At 45.1% G+C, this 16,982-nt stretch overlaps 1 protein-coding gene across 1 annotated transcript in view; it reads left to right on the top strand.

Annotated features, from left to right (window-relative positions):
• dnajc3a (DnaJ (Hsp40) homolog, subfamily C, member 3a) overlaps positions 1–16,982 on the top strand; it is a 120,942-nt gene that overhangs the window by 40,655 nt on the left and 63,305 nt on the right. Inside the window, exons 3-4 of the mRNA XM_068034397.1 lie at positions 7,963–8,087; positions 8,251–8,325. Of these exons, the coding sequence (XP_067890498.1) occupies positions 7,963–8,087; positions 8,251–8,325 (200 nt within the window). The remainder of the gene's footprint in view (positions 1–7,962; positions 8,088–8,250; positions 8,326–16,982) is intronic.

The following is a 16,982-nucleotide window of genomic DNA, read 5'->3' as shown; positions in this document are numbered from 1 at the left end:
ACTGGCCTCGGGAGCCAAAGTTAACCACGGCAAGAGCAAGGCCATGTTCTTTGGGAACTGGGCTAACCGATCCTTTGTCCCCTTCACCGTCAGGTCAGACTACCTGAAGGTGCTGGGAATATGGTTCGGAAGGGCCGGGGCGTGCACCAAAACCTGGGAGGAGCGAGTAGCCACAGTACAACACAAGTTGAGAATGTGGGGGCAGCGATCTCTCTCCATTGTGTTTAAGAACCTGGTCATCAGGTGCGAGGCGCTCACATTGTTGCTGTACGTGGCGTAGGTCTGGCCCATACCCCACTCCTGCGCTGTGGCAGTCACCCGAGCCATTTTCCGCTTCATCTGGGGATCCAAAATGGACCGGATCTGGAGGGACGTGATGTTCAAACCTCTGGATAAGGGCGGGAAAAATGTACCCAACGTGGCCCTCATCCTGATGACCACCTTCGTGTGCGGCTCCATCAAGCTGTGTGCAGGCCTCCAGTACGCAAACACCAAGTGTCACTACGTGCTGAGGTTCTATCTGTCCCCGGTGTTGCGAAGGATGGGCCTGGTCACATTGCCGCAGAACGCTCCATGCAGTTGGACTGTGCTGTGCCACCTATCCTTCGTGGAGCAGTTTCTGCGGGAAAACACCTTTTGACCACCGATCCATCAGGCAGTGGTCTGCACGGAATGGCCTCAAGGCCTTACGGGAAAAGGAGACTGTGGATCCTGTCGGATGGTTCCCCGAGCAGACTGCCAAAGTCATTTAGAGGAATGCCTCATCACCAGAATTTTCAAACCAGCACCAAGATGTAGCTTGGCTGGTGAGAAGAGCCCTCCCCATCAGCTCCTTCCTGCATGCCCGAAGTCTCGCCCCTTCCGCACAATGCCCCCGCGGTGGCTATGGTGGGGAAGAGACGGTTGCCCACCTACTCCTGGAATGTGTCTTTGCAAAGCAGGTGTGGAAAGAGATGCAGTGGTTTTGTCGAGGTTCATCCCAAGCAGCTCTGTAACACAGGAGTCTGTGCTCTACGGGCTGTTCCCAGGGACACACACCGAGACAAACATCAACTGCTGCTGGAGGACTATCAATTCGGTGAAAGATGCCCTTTGGTCTGCCCGAACCTTGCTGGTCTTCCAGCGCAAAGAGTTGTCCACCACCGAATGTTGCAGACTGGCACATTCCAAGGTCCAGGACTACGGGCTGAGGCAGCCGCAGCAAAGGCTCAATGGGGAAAAACCACAGTGTAAGGTCCCCCCCCCACCAAGCTGAATTGAGGGGCTGGATCCATGGGAAACCCCTCGAACTGTATCGGGAAAATTTTCATTTGCTGTAAAATGTAAAAATGTAATTGGCGTAACAAATGCAACTCATGATCATAATGAAGCAAACGGGCCTCCTTTGCACTGTTTGTATTTTTTGACTTGGTGCTGTTTGAAACTCATCGTGTAATTTTTTACAGATTTCTATCCAAGTATATTTTGGAAATAAAAAAAAATCTCATGACTTGGTGTCATAGAAAAGGCCTTTGCTAGGGTCATTCTTAAAAGACTCCATTTACTTGCAGCGTGTACCTGGAAGCAGTGTGGTTTCCATGCCAGCATATCTTCTCTATACACCAGCTACAGGAGCAGTGTAGGGAATAAAATCTACCCCTTTACCTTTCGTAGACCTCACAAAGACATTTGACGCCCTCAGCAGAACAGGGCTGTACAAGATTTTGGGAAACGAGCCCACCGCAGCTCCTCTATCATCCGCTCCTTCCATGATAACATGCACGGCACTGTATGGTGGGAAACGGGGTTTGTCCTAGCCCCCAGTTTTGCATCATCTCCATGCTCCTGACCTTCGCCTTCCCTGCAGATAGGGAAGGAGTCTACTTGCACGCTAGGTCAGATGGCAAGCTCTCCAATCTTTCAAGGCTGAAAGCGAAGACAAAAATACATCACATCCTGATCAGAGAACTCCTCTATGCTCATGATGCTGTGCTCGTTGTTCACACGGAAATTCTGCTGCAAAGTCACATGGACTGTCTTTCCCATGCCTGTAACTTGTTCTCCAAGCATTAGGATCAAGCTAATGGTTTAAAGGGTCTGTGTTTGCAGCACCTTGCTGTATGGCAGTGAAACCTGGGCAACTTGCAGCGACCAAGAAAAGAAGCTCTAATTTCCATCTTCACTGTCTGTGGCGCATTGAGTATATCCTGGCAGGGCAAAAATCACAAATGTGGCAGTCCTTTCAAAGGCAGAGCTCCCAAGCGCGTTGGCACTAATCAAACCGAGGTGGTTTTGGTAGATAGGTCACTTCTGCAGGATAGAAGACTGTCGCATACCCAAGGGCCATCTGAATGGTGAGGTATCGAGGCTAGACTAACGGTGGGGTGCCCAAAGCTCTGCTTCAAGGATGCTTCCAAGTGTGACATGAAGGCCCTAAATGTCCACTATCTCACTTGGGAGTCACGAGCTGGCAAAAGAAGGAAATGGCGACACATCCTGTGGACTGGTATGCACTACCGCTACAGCAGCTTGGCAACAGGTACCAACATCAAAAACAACTCGCATCGTCATTTGGCAGCTTCAGGTACGGCTCTTGTGGCATAATCTGCCTCTCGGGTTGGCCTTCACAGTCATAAGCAAAGGTGCACCAAGAGAAGACTCCCCCCACCCAAAATGGATTGTTTGCTGCATGTCCATCTTCTGTAGATGGAAGGATGCCAGCCAACCAACTGGGTCTTGAGTAACCCCGATGCTGGAGGTATGCTATTTGTAGTCTGAGTCAAATGCAAATTGTCCTTTGGCATTAGAAAAAAGAATCTACATAACTTGTGTAGAGTAGTAAATATATAGGACAGCTATTTTATGTTCGGAAGTTCCCATAAGCAGTGAAGAGTTTTTGGTGATAGAACATTGATTGAGAAGTGTCTGAGGACATGGGAGAAACTCCATGCTGTTAATGGTATGGCACTTTTCTAATGGCCAGTAAAGCAGGCAGATAAGTTTGATGCCATCAAAAGGATAGCACCTCAGTGCAGAACTGAGGAAGTGTTTCACTGTCTTAGTATCAAACTTGATTGTTTGCTGAGATTCATCGGTCTACTCCCAAGGGTTGACACTTAACAGAAATACACTGAGCGGTTACTGCATTGGGAGAAGGGTTGTCATTTTGAAATGTGGAACCAAGGTTCTGTTGCTTTTTCTTTGGTTGAGGTGGACATTAAAGATCTTCAGGTAGAAATGTCAGTGCCTGGTTAGTTTGTGAAGGCAATGACGTAGTTAGGTGCTCCCAACCCCAGAGGCCTGAGGCCGATCTAATATTGGTCCTTTTAGGCTTTATGTAACTAATCTGGCATCTGTTGTGCCTTCACAGGTACTTTGTCCTATACAAGTAAATGCTGGGAGTGTGGCCAGATAGGAGTGCTCTGGAGCTGGGAGAAGCACTGTTGCTGGGATATTGAGGGTTATGGCACCAAGGCAGGTGGATGGTATTAAAGTACAGATCTGTCGCAATCTCTAATTGAAAGGCTTCCTATGTTTTGTAAAAGCTCACTTTTTTGGTGGCACCTGTTTTGTAGACCTCCATGCTGTGCAAACCTAAGGTAGACACCAAGCAGCCCAGTTTCTCAAAAGGGTCCTGAAATAGGTATCATGCAAGGGGCCAATATGGTGTTGGATGGTTTTTCAGGCATCCTTTAAAAGAGGTGGAATTATGACCAGTTTCTGTTTCTCTTGGCACTGTTGCTGTCCTGACTGAGCTTTGTCTGACAGCTAACACTATCAAAAGCCAATTAATTGTGTGGTATTTTGCTTTTGACCAAAGGTATATGTCTGATTTTCTTTGTTTTCAGCATGTTTTTCTAAAAATAAACAGGTCATGCAGTATCCAAGGGGAGAGAGAGAAACAGTTACCATTTCACATCTATTATCTTTTGTCAGATCTGATTAATTGCTTACTGTGTGTAAAATGCCAGTGTGCCTGCATAACGTATTGCATGCAAAGTATTTTTTAAGACAGAGAATTGCTAATAAGTCACATAAATTTGCTTTATTTTAAAATGGTTGGAAAATAGATCCAAATCTGTCTGCGACTAGTGCTTTAAATAGAGTTAGTACTTCCTACTGTAGAAGCTGAAAAGAGATAAAAACCACATATTTGGGTTTAAACACAACTTGCCCCAAAGTATGTGCCTACATTTTGTATCATTCTCTTTACACTCTGGATTATGGCTCCACAGATAATGACATCTGCCTGTTACCTTGGCACATGACTGTTAACTGGGGTAGGCTTCACAGCAGAGACTGATTTCTGTATCTCTTTCCCCCCCCCCCCCCACCCCCACAATAGTGACACATATTCCTGTGATCCTGAGTAGGAATTTGAGTTGTATTCGTTTTATTTCCCTCCTGTACCAACCCAAGAACAATTAAGTCATAGAATCATAGGCCCGGTGGTATAGAGTATCAGTTATCATGCCTGTAAGTCTTTGGGAGAGCTGTTGAATTAGTCCCACTCCCTGGTCTTTCTCCATAGCACTATTAAGTGTTTTCCTTTTCAAGTTTTTTTTTTTTAGTTCTGTTTGAATTTTACTACTTAACCTGCTTCCGCCACTTTTTTTTTTTTAGGCAGTGCATTCTATATCATGGCAACTCATTGTGCATTTTTAAAAAAAGTATCTTTGAGTCACCTCTGGTTCTTTTTGCCAATCACTTTAAATGTGGAATAAAAACAGTGCTGGAAATACCCAGCAGGTCAGGCAGAATCTGTGGAGGGAGAAGCAGAGTTAATGTTTCAGGTCTGTGACTTTTCATCAGAACCCAGATGTGTTCTTTGGTTACTGACTCTTCTGCCATAGGGAACAGTTTTGCTCTTATTTACTCCATCGAAACCATTTATCATTGTGAACACCTCTAGTAAATCTTCTCTAAATCTTCGCTCAAAGGAGAATTGCCCCAGTTACTCCAGTCTCTACAGTGGCGCAGTGGTTAGCACTGCAGCCTCACAGCTCCAGGGACCCGAGTTCGATTCTGGGTACTGCCTGTGTGGAGTTTGCAAGTTCTCCCTGTGTCTGCGTGGGTTTTCTCCGGGTGCTCCGGTTTCCTCCCACAAGCCAAAAGACTTGCAGGTTGGTAGGTAAATTGGCCATTATAAATTGTCACTAGTATAGGTAGGTGGTAGGGAAATATAGGGAGAGGTGGGGATGTTTGGTAGGAATATGGGATTAGTGTAGGATTAGTATAAATGGGTGGTTGATGGTCGGCACAGACTCGGTGGGCCGAAGGGCCTGTTTCAGTGCTGTATCTCTAATCTAATCTAATCAAACCTGAAGTCCCTCATCCCTGATACCATTCTAGTAAACATCTTCTGCACCAACTCCAAGACTTTGATATCCTTCCTATAATGTAGTACCTAGAATTGAGCATAATACTTCAGCTGAAACCTAACCAGTGTTTCATATAAAGTTTAACATTTCCTTGTTTATAGCTGAAAATAGAGATTATTTTGAAGCTTTTTGTCATCGGGACAATTTGCAAAAATATCAATGTAAAAGAAAGCAACAAATTTATACTGCATGAGAAGAGAGTGCTGATTGTTTGGCAAGTGGACTCTTTGGTAGAGGCATTGTCATGGAGAATGCACCAGTTTATGGTGACTGACAATTAACTGCCAAGCTTTATCTGAAATTTAAACCAGGCAACTTGACCCTGGTCAAGGCATTACCCTGAGGAATGAACCAGCGAATGGTTGTCACTTCTTTTGTTTAGCTGAAACAGGCTCAATGTGCATGCATGTTCTTTCTGTCTGCAAAGAACAGGGCAATGTGTATTAATATATGTAGCTTCCAGTACATGCAAATGGTCTCCTTCCTCTCTGCCATACATGATACTGAGACTCTCAAAATTGTACCATTTAGTTTTATAGTGCCTCTTTCCTCGTACTTCCCACCAAAATGTATTGCTTCATTGCATTTACCATTTGTCTGTCCATTTTACCAGGCCTTCTATATACCCTTGAAATCTATTCCTATCCTCCTCATTGTTTATTACATTTTCAAGTTTTGTCATCTGTGAATTTTGAAATTATTATTCTGTGTACCCAAGTACGCGTCATTAATATATACCAAAAAGAGCAGTGACCCTGTTGCTGACCCCTGAGAAACACTATTGTATACCTCCTTCCAGTCTGACAAAACAACCGTTCGCCACTGCTCTTGCTTTCTGCCTTAGCCACTTTTGTTTTCCATGGGCTTTAGTTTTACTAACCACTTCATTATGTGGTACTTTGTCACATGCCTTTTGGAAATATATATACAGAACATTAACTTCACTACCCTCATCAACCTAACCTGCTCCATTTACTTCAATTTGTTCAGTTTCACACCATTCAGATGTTGAACTACCAGAGGTGTTTATACTTCTTAGAAGTTTTGTTATTGACCAAATTAAACTTTTGAGTAAAATGCAAATAAGAACAAAGAACAGAACAGCACAGGAACAGGCCATTCGGCCCTCCAAGCCTGCGCCGATCTTGATGCCTGTCTAAACTAAAACCTTCTGCACTTCCGGGGTCCGTATCCCTCTATTTTCATCCTATTCATGTATTTGTCAAGATGCCTCTTAAATGTCGCTATCTTACCTGCTTCCACCACTTCCCCCGGCAGCAGGTTCCAGGCACTCACCACCCTCTGTGTAAAGAACTTGCCTCGCACATCCCCTCTAAACTTTGCCCCTCTCACCTTAAAACCTATGTCCCCTAGTAACTGACTCTTCCACCCTGGGAAAAAGCTTCTGACTATCCACTCTGTCCATGCCACTCATAACTTTGTAAACCTCTATCATGTCACCCCTGCACCTCCGTCGTTCCAGTGAAAACAATCCGAGTTTATCCAACCTCTCCTCATAGCTAACGCCCTCCAGACCAGGCAACAACCTGGTAAACTTCTTCTGTACCATCTCCAAAGCCTCCACATTCTTCTGGTAGTGTGGCGACCAGAATTGCACGCAATATTCCAAGTGTGGCCTAACTAAGGTTCTGTATAGCTGCAGCATAACTTGCCAATTTTTATACTCTATGCCCCGACTGATGAAGGCAAGCATGCCGTATGTCTTCTTGACTACCTTATCCACCTGCGTTGCCACTTTCAGTGACCTGTACGCCCAGATCTCTTTGCCTGTCAATACTCCTAAGGGTTCTGCCATTTACTGTATACTTCCCACCTGCATTAGACCTTCCAAAATGCATTACCTCACATTTGTCCGGATTAAACTCCATCTGCCATTTCTCCGCCCAAGTCTCCAACCGATCTGTAACCTCTGACGATCCTCATCACTTTCCACAACTCCACCAACCTTTGTGTCGTCCGCAAACTTACTAATCAGACCAGCTACATTTTCCTCCAAATCATTTATATATATATATACTACAAACAGCGAAGGTCCCAGCACTGATCCCTGCGGAACACCATTGGTCACAACCCTCCATTCAGAAAAGCACCCTTCCACTGCTACCCTCTGTCTTCTATGACCGAGCCAGTTCTGTATCCATCTTGCCAGCTCACCTCTGATCCCGTGTGACTTCACCTTTTGTACCAGTCTGCCATGAGGGACCTTGTCAAAGGCTTTACTGAAGTCCATGTAGACAACATCCACTGCCCTTCCTCCATCAATCATCTTCGTCACTTCCTCAAAAAACTCGATCAAGTTAGTGAGACATGACCTCCCCTTCACAAAACCATGCTGCCTCTCGCTAATAAGTCCATTTGTTTCCAAATGGGAGTAAATCCTGTCCCGCAGAATCCTCTCTAATTTCCCATAGTGTCAGCCTTGGCTCAGTGGTAGTACTAAAATAGTCTTTGAGCATTGTTGCTACATATAAATCTATTTCATCAGGCATAACTTGTCTTTTTATTAAGAACTTCGGAGTCTTGCTGTTCAAAAAAAAAAAAAAAAAAAAATCCTTAATTCAGCCATGATTTGTGTTAACAGATGGAGACCCAGATAACTATATTGCCTATTATAGACGAGCCACGGTCTATCTGGCTATGGGTAAATCAAAATCTGCTCTTCCAGACCTAAGTAAGGTCATTGAGCTGAAACCAGACTTCACATCTGTAAGTAATATTCTATTAATGTATTGAATTTTTATTAAAGAGCATTTTTTGGTTGAAAAGCAAGCATAGAATTTTGCTGATGGTTATAAGTATCCTTTTTATATGAAAAATTGTACTGCCATATTCATTTTTGATAAATAGATTTATAAATGATTTTGTTTAGGCTAGGTTACAGAGAGGAAACTTGCTACTAAAACAAGGAAAGTTGGATGAAGCAGAGGAAGACTTTAAGAAAGTGGTAAGTTTGTACCAATATGGAGCATTGGGGTTCTGATGCTTTTTGGTGTTGCCTTTTAACCTATTAATGTGTTTATTGATGATTTTTTGAATCTATGCACATCTTTTGCTATTTCCGCACCAATTTAAAATTCTCAAAGGAGCAGAAATGCTCACTTGGCCTCCAAGTCAGTGATGCCAGATCAAAGAATCCCCCTATGTTGCCAAACTCCTGCGGACCACCCGGGTTTCGTCAAGTTTACCAAGCACAGCAATTGTCCTTCGTGTCACCTCAGCATTAGACTGCTAATAGAGCTGCTTGTTTTAAACTTAGCAAATCCTTCGTCATGGTTTGAAAGCCATCAGTTGATGGAAAGAAGGAACTTGCATTCACAGCCACCAGATGCCTCAAAGTCAACTGAATACTTTTGAAGTGTAGTCACTGTTTTAATTGTAATGAACCATGTTAGCCAATTGATACACAGCAAGGTTCTAGAATTAGCAGTGAGCTAAATGACCAGATCATCTGTTCTACTGGTTTGGTTGAAGAATAAATGCTGGTCAGGACACTGGGAGAACGCCCCTATTCTTCTTTGAATAATGTCATGGTATCTTTTATGGCTGTTGGGTGAGCACACAGATCCTCTTTATTTGAAACCTCGGGCAATGCAGCACTCTGAGGACTGCACTGAAGCGTCGGCCTAGGTTATGTGCCTGAGTCTGTAGATTCTAGACGAGTACTACGGCTGAGCCAAGGCTGACCCTATGGGCAAATTGGAAGTAGCATTTTAAAAAGCTCCTTGGATGTTATGCTTAGTTAAGAGACTTTTTTCAGGAAGATATTCCCATTTTGCAAAAATGAATGGTTAAGCACGAACTGAAGGCATACATGGATATTAAAATTTACAAAAAATACATATTCTTCTGTAAATTGTATCCTCCGCACAAGACTCCAGTAGTCTGAGAAAAATCTTATGAAGGAAAGACTTTCCTTTAAGACGTTTTTAAGCGCTCAATATTTGGGGCATCCCCGTAATAACCTTTAAAGGTCTTACACAGTTGATAAAGATCTGATCTCCCAGGAGTATTGTTTTAATGATACGCAGTGGTTAGCACCGCAGCCTCACAGCTCCAGCGACCCGGGTTCAATTCTGGGTACTGCCTGTGCGGAGTTTGCAAGTTCTCCCTGTGTCTGCGTGGGTTTCCTCCGGGTGCTCCGGTTTCCTCCCACAAGCCAAAAGACTTGCAGGTTGATAAGTAAATTGGCCATTATAAATTGCCCCTAGTATATAGGTCGGTAGGTGGGGATGTGAGGGTAATGGGATTAATGTAGGATTGGGATTAATGTAGGATTAGTATAAATGGGTGGTTGATGGTTGGCACAGACTTGGTTGGCCGAAGGGCCTGTTTCAGTGCTGTATCTCTAAATAAATAAATGGTGTAATTAATGGCTCATGCACAGGCACTCCACACACCAAAGATTTAACTAAGAAATTTTCTTCCGGTTCTTTTGCCAATTACCTTAAATCTGTGTCCTCTGCTGACTGACCCTTCTGCTACTGGAAATCATGGGCAGCGTTGGGATCATACAACTCGTGCAATTCTGCATCCAATGGCTGTTTGGGTGGGAATGATTTAGGTCTTAATGAAATTATCCACTAATTTTGATTTTTCAAATGAGAAAAATATTTGTAGTGGTGCTCTTTTGGTTTAAATTTATTCTTGACCTGCAGGTGTAGTCTAGATCCACTGTGTTCATATAGCTACTGTCGGAGGACTTTATGATCCTTTTGCTTAAAATTTGTTAGAACAGCCTCCACTTGAGGGTGCTCTGGAAACTGAATATAGATAGAGGAGGTCTGGTAACAAAATGGGATATTTAATCTGGCATTGCATAAATGTGCCTCCATTTCGACCTCCTTGGATCAAATATTTAGCATGGAAGGTCATTCTGTTGCTACTCTGATTTCACCTGTAGGGTCAAAGTTTGGCACTGTGTGCATTACTTAAAAAAAAAAAATACTGGGTTTCCTGCTAAAGGTGTTGCCAACTCTAGTTGGAGGCATTCCTGAAGGTTTGATTGCATGACAAAGAACAGTACAGCACAGGAACAGGCCATTCGGCCCTCCAGGCCTGCGCCAATCTTGATGCCTGCCTAAACTAAAACCTTCTGCACTTCCGGGGACCGTATCCCTCTATTCCCATCCTATTCATGTATTTGTCAAGATGCCTCTTAAACGTCGCTTTCGTACCTGCTTCCACCACCTCCCCCGGCAGCAAGTTCCAGGCACTCACCACCCTCTGTATAAAGAACTTGCCTCGCACATCCCCTCTAAACTTTGCCCCTCACACCTTAAACTTATGTCCCCTAGTAACTGACTCTTCCACCTTGGGGAAAAAGCTTCTGACTATCCACTCTGTCCATGCCACTCATAACTTTGTAAACCTCGATCATGTCACCCCTCCACCTCCGTCGTTCCAGTGGGAACAATCCGAGTTTATCCAACCTCTCAAAGTTAATGCCCTCCAGACCAGGCAACATCCTGGTAAACCTCCTCTGTGCCCTCTCCAATGCCTCCATGTCCTTCTGGTAGTGTGGCGACCAGAATTGCACGCAATATTCCAAGTGTGGCCTAACTAAAGTTCTGTACAGCTGCAGCGTGACTTGCCAATTTTTATACTCTATGCCCCGACCGATGAAGGCAAACATGCCGTATGCCTTCTTGACTACCTTATCCACCTGCGTTGCCACTTTCAGTGACCTGTGGACCTGTACGCCCAGATCTCTCTGCCTGTCAATACTCCGAAGGGTTCTGCCATTTACTGTATACTTCCCATCTGCATTAGACCTTCCAAAATGCATTACCTCACATTTGTCCAGATTAAACTCCATCTGCTATTTCTCCGCCCAAGTCTCCAACCGATCTATATCCTGCTGTATCCTCTGACGATCCTCATCACTTTCCGCAACTCCACCAACCTTTGCGTCGTCCGCAAACTTACTAATCAGACCAGCTACATTTTCCTCCAAATCATTTATGTATGTATGTATGTATGTATGTATGTCAAACAGCAAAGGTCCCAACACTGATTCCTGTGGAACACCACTAGTCACATCCCTCCATTCAGAAAAGCACCCTTCCACTGCGACCCTCTGTCTTCTATGACCAAGCCAGTTCTGTATCCATCTTGCCAGCTCACCTCTGATCCCATGTGACTTCACCTTTTGTACCAGTCTGCCATGAGGGACCTTGTCAAAGGCTTTACTGAAGTCCATATAGACAACATCCACTGCCCTTCCTTCATCAATCATCTTTGTCACTTCCTCAAAATCTCAATCAAGTTAATGCAACACGACCTCCCCTTCACAAAACCTTGCTGCCTCTCGCTAATAAGTTCATTTGTTTCCAAATGGGAGTAAGTCCCGAAGAATCCTCTCTAATAATTTCCCTACCACTGACGTAAGGCTCACCGGCCTATAACTTCCTGGGTTATCCTTGTTACCCTTCTTAAACAAAGGAACAACATTGGCTATTCTCCAGTCCTGTGGGACCTCACCTGTAGCCAATGAGGATACAAAGATTTCTATCAAGGCCCCAACAATTTCTTCCCTTGCCTCCCTCAGTATTCTAGGGTAGATCCCATCAGGCCCTGGGGACTTATCTACCTTTAATATTTTGCCCAACACCACCTCCTTTTTTGATAACGACATGACCCAGACTATCTACACCCTTCCCGAGACTCATCATCCACCAAGTCCTTCTCTTTGGTGAATACTGATGCAAAGTACTCATTTAGTACCTCGCCCATTTCCTCTGGCTCCAGACATAGATTCCCATCTCTGTCCTTGAGTGGGCAAACCCTTTCCCTGGTTACCCTCTTGCTCTTTGACGGGGCTAAAATGTGGCGAGTGGAAGAGACTTAGTAGTTGGCAGGAAAAAAGACAGAGGCGCAAGGGGAGAGCCAACTGTGCAACAGCCCCGACAAACAAATTTCTCTGCAGCACCTGTGGAAGAGCCTGTCACTCTAGAATTGGCCTTTATAGCCACTCCAGGCGCTGCTTCACAAACCACTGACCACCTCCAGGCGTGTATCCATTGTCTCTCGAGATAAGGAGGCCCAAAAGAAAGAACATATAAAAAGCCTTGGGATTTTCCTTAATCCTGTTTGCCAATGACTTTTCATGACGCCTTTTAGCCCTCCTGACTCCTTGCTTAAGTTCCTTCCTACTGTTTTTATATTCCTCAAGGGCTTCATCTGTTCCCAGCCTTCCAGCCCTTACGAATGCTTCCTTTTTCTTTTTGACTCGGCTCACAATATCCCATGTTAACGAAGGTTCCCGAAACTTGCCAAACTTATCATCCTCCTTCACAGGAACATGCTGGTCCTGGATTCTAATCAACTGACGTTTGAAAGACTCCCACATGTCAGATGTTGACTTACCCTCAAACAGCCGCCCCCAATCTAAATTCTTCAGTTCCTGCCTAATATTGTTATAATTAGCCTTCCCCCAATTTAGCACCTTCACCCAAGGACTACTCTTATCCTTATCCACAAGTACCTTAAAACTTATGGAATTCTGGTCACTGTTCCCGAAATGCTCCCCTACTGAAACTTCGACCACCTGGCCGGGCTCATTCCCCAATACCAGGCCCCATCCCTAGTTGGACTATCTGCATATTGTTTCATGAAGCCCTCCTGGATGCTGCTTTCAACTTCTGCCCCATCCAAGCCCCCAGCACTAAGTGAGTCCCAGTCAATATAGGGGAAGTTAAAATCATCCACCACTACAACCCTGTTGGTCACATGGTCACATGCCACCTACAAACCTCACTGCATTTGCTGTCTAAAGCTTGGTTTTATGCCGGCAGCTGCTATGCAAGAAGTTCCAACAATGAGGAGGCCACCTGGAAGCAGGGGAAGAAGGGCAACTAAGGCTGGGGAGTGATTCACAGGAAAGAATCACGGGCAGCGCAGTGGTTAGCACCGCAGCCTCACAGCTCCAGCGACCCGGGTTCAATTCTGGGTACTGCCTGTGTGGAGTTTGCAAGTTCTCCCTGTGACTGCGTGGGTTTCCGCTGGGTGCTCCGGTTTCCTCCCACAGCCAAAGACTTGCAAGTTGATAGGTAAATTGGCCATTATAAAATTGCCCCTCGTGCAGGTAGGTGGTAGGAGAATGGTGGGGATGTGGTCGAGAATATGCGATTAATGTAGGGTTAGTATAAATGGGTGGTTGTTGGTCGGCACAGACTCGGTGGGCCGAAAGCCCTGTTTCAGTGCTGTATCTCTAAATAAAATAAATAAATACAAATCGTAGGTGGGAGAAACTTTGATCTCACTAACTATGGTAACTCACTGAAATTGTACTGATAACACCTAGTAATACTGGTATCGCTCCATTTTCCTTATAACTGACAGTGATACATAACAAAATAGAAGCAGGAGTAGACTGTATGGCTCCTTAAGCCTGCTCTGCTATTTGATATGATCGGGGCTGATCTCCTGTCTCGACTCCTTCCCCGCCAATCCACAGATTAGAATTAGATCTCTTGATTTCCTGAGTGATCAAAAATCTGTCAATCTCAGCCTTGAATAAATTCGATGATAGAGCATCCAGAGCCCCCTGGGATAAAGAATTCCAAAAATTCACAACTCTTGAGTGAAGAAATTTCTCTTTGTCTCACTCCTAATGATCGACCCTTTATCCTGAGGCTTTGTCCCTGTGTTGTTGATTCCCCAGTTAGGGGATTTTTTTTTTTTTTATTTCCAAAATATACTTTATTCATAAAAATCTGCAAAAATTACATTGCCAAACAGTTTCAAACAGCACCAAAAAATACAAACATTGCAAGGGAGATCAGTTTCCTTCAATACTATCATGAGTTTCTTCACAACCCTTCCATTTCACAATTGTCGTGCCAATTACAGTTTTACATTTACAGCAAAGGAAATATTAACTATACAGTTCGAGGGGTTTCCCATGGATCCAGCCCCTCAGTTCAGCTTGGTGGGGGGACCTTACACTGTGGTCTTTCCCCATTGAACCTTTGCTGCGGCTGCCCCAAGCTTTAGTGCGTCCCTCAGCACGTAGTCCTGGACCTTGGAATGTGCCAGTCTGCAACATTCGGTGGTGGACAACTCTTTGCGCTGGAAGACCAGCATGTTTCGGGCGGACCAAAGGGCGTCTTTCACCGAATTGATAGTCCTCCAGCAGCAGTTGATGTTTGTCTCGGTGTGTGTCCCTGGGAACAGCCTGTAGAGCACAGACTCCCGTGTTACAGAGCTGCTTGGGATGAACCGCGACAAAAACCACTGCATCTCTTTCCACACCTGCTTTGCAAAGACACATTCCAGGAGGAGGTGGGCGACCATCTCTTCCCCACCACAGCCAACGCGGGGGCATTGTGCGGAGGGGGCGAGACTTCGGATGTGCATGAAGGATCTGACGGGGGAGGGCCCTTCTCACCACCAGCCAAGCTACGCCTTGGTGCTTGTTTGAAAGTTCTGGTGATGAGGCATTCCGCCAAATGACTTTGACGGTCTGCTCGGGGAACCATCCGACAGGATCCACCGTCTCCTTTTCCCGTAGGGCCTTGAGGACATTCCGTGCAGACCACTGCCTGATGGGCCGGTGGTCAAAGGTGTTTTCCCGCAGAAACTGCTCCACGAAGGATAGGTGGTACGGCACGGCCCAACTGCATGGAGCGTTCCGCGGCAATGTGCCCAGGCCCATCCTTCGCAACACCGGGGACAGATAGAACCTCAGCACGTAGTGACACTTGGTGTTTGCGTACTGGAGGTCTACACACAGCTTGATGCAGCCGCACACGAAGGTGGTCATCAGGATGAGGGCCACGTTGGGTACATTTTTCCTGCCGTTGTCCAGAGATTTGAACATCGTGTCCCTCCGGACCCGGTCCATTTTAGATCCCCAGACGAAGCGGAAAATGGCTCGGGTGACTGCCACAGCGCAGGAGTGGGGTATGGGCCAGACCTGCGCCACGTACAGCAACAACGTGAGCGCCTCGCACCTGATGACCAGGTTCTTACCCACAATGGAGAGAGATTGCTGCCCCCACATACCCAACTTTTGTCGTACCTTGGCTACTCGCTCCTCCCATGTTTTGGTGCACGCCCCGGCCCTTCCGAACCATATCCCCAGCACCTTCAGGTAATCTGACCTGACGGTGAAGGGGACAAAGGATCGGTCAGCCCAGTTCCCAAAGTTAGGGGATCGACCTCAACGTGTACCCTGTCAAACTCCCACATTCTTCCTATGTCCTGAGAGTATACGCCCAATTTACTCAGCCTCTCATCATAGTGCAACTCTCTCATTCTGGGGACCAATGTGGTGAGCCTTTGCTGTACTGCCTCAAAGGCACATCTATCCTTCCTTAGACGTGGAAACCAAAACTGTGCACAGTGCTCCAGGTGTTGTCTCCGACAACCCTATACAATTGTAGCAAGATTTCCTTGTTCTTTTATTCCAGTCTGCTGGCAATAAAAGCCAACGTGCTATTTGCCTTTCTAATTGCTTGTTGTGCCTCCAGACTAACTTTGTTCCTTGTATGAGTACATCTAAGTCTCTCTGAACATCAACATTTAAATATTTCATGCGTTTTAAAATATTTTATTTTTCTTTTACCAAAGTGAATAACCTCACACTTCACCATATTATGCTCCATCTGCCACCTTGTTGCCCACTCACTTAACCTGTCTATATCTCTTTGCAGACTCTGTGTCCTTACAGATTACATTCCCACCTAGCATTATATTGCCAGCAAACTTGGGTATAGAACTGTCTCTTTTTGTCTGTCATTAATACAGATTGTAAATAAATGAGGCCCCAGCACTGATTGTTGTGGCAGTCCACCAGTTACAGCTTGCCAACTTGAAAATGTCCCATTTATCCCTACTCTCTGCTTCCTGTCTGTTAAACAATCCTTCATCCTTGCTAATATGTGACCCCCAACTTCATAAGCCCTTATCTTATTTTAACCTTTTGTGTGGCACATTATTGAATATCTTTTGGAAATCCAAGCAAATTACCTGGACTGGCTCCCTACACTACTAGTTACATCTTCAAAACACTCTAATAAATGTATTAAACACCCTTTCCCTAGGTATTACTAGGTGTTAATGTCTGATCATACTATGATTTTCTATAAGTGCATGAAGACCTCCTTAATAAATTCTGGCATTTTCTCAACGACCGTTGTCTGGCTAATTGGCCTGCATTTCCCTGTTTTCTCACTCCTGCCTTTCTTGAATAGTAGTATTGCATATGTTAACTTCTGATGCAATAACTCATGGTCTATATGTGACTGATAGGACATCGGGCATTACATCTATTACTATCTGTAACTAGTCGTAATCCTATAACCTTCTGTTTACTTAACGTGAAACCATAGCCAGAAATCACTCCCCATTACTGACTGCTCCTCTCTTGGTGCTGTTCCTAGTTACCAGGTTTCTTCTGCTGCTCCCAGCTCTGCAGAAAATGTTGATCCCATTGCCCAGTCTGCATCTTGGTCCTCAAGCCTCCGTTCTCCAGTCTCCATTTCTCCTCAAATCCTGACTCTTGAGGCTGCCCCAATTACTGATCCCGAAGCCTCACCCAGACTTCTGATCCTCGAGTGTTCACAGTACCTGTTTGACCTGGCTGTCTTTAGCAGAGGT

This window comes from Heterodontus francisci, chromosome 6 (assembly GCF_036365525.1).
Source record: "Heterodontus francisci isolate sHetFra1 chromosome 6, sHetFra1.hap1, whole genome shotgun sequence".
In the NCBI taxonomy this organism is placed as follows: Eukaryota; Metazoa; Chordata; class Chondrichthyes; order Heterodontiformes; family Heterodontidae; genus Heterodontus; species Heterodontus francisci.
This window is presented reverse-complemented; position numbering and strand designations above follow the sequence as displayed.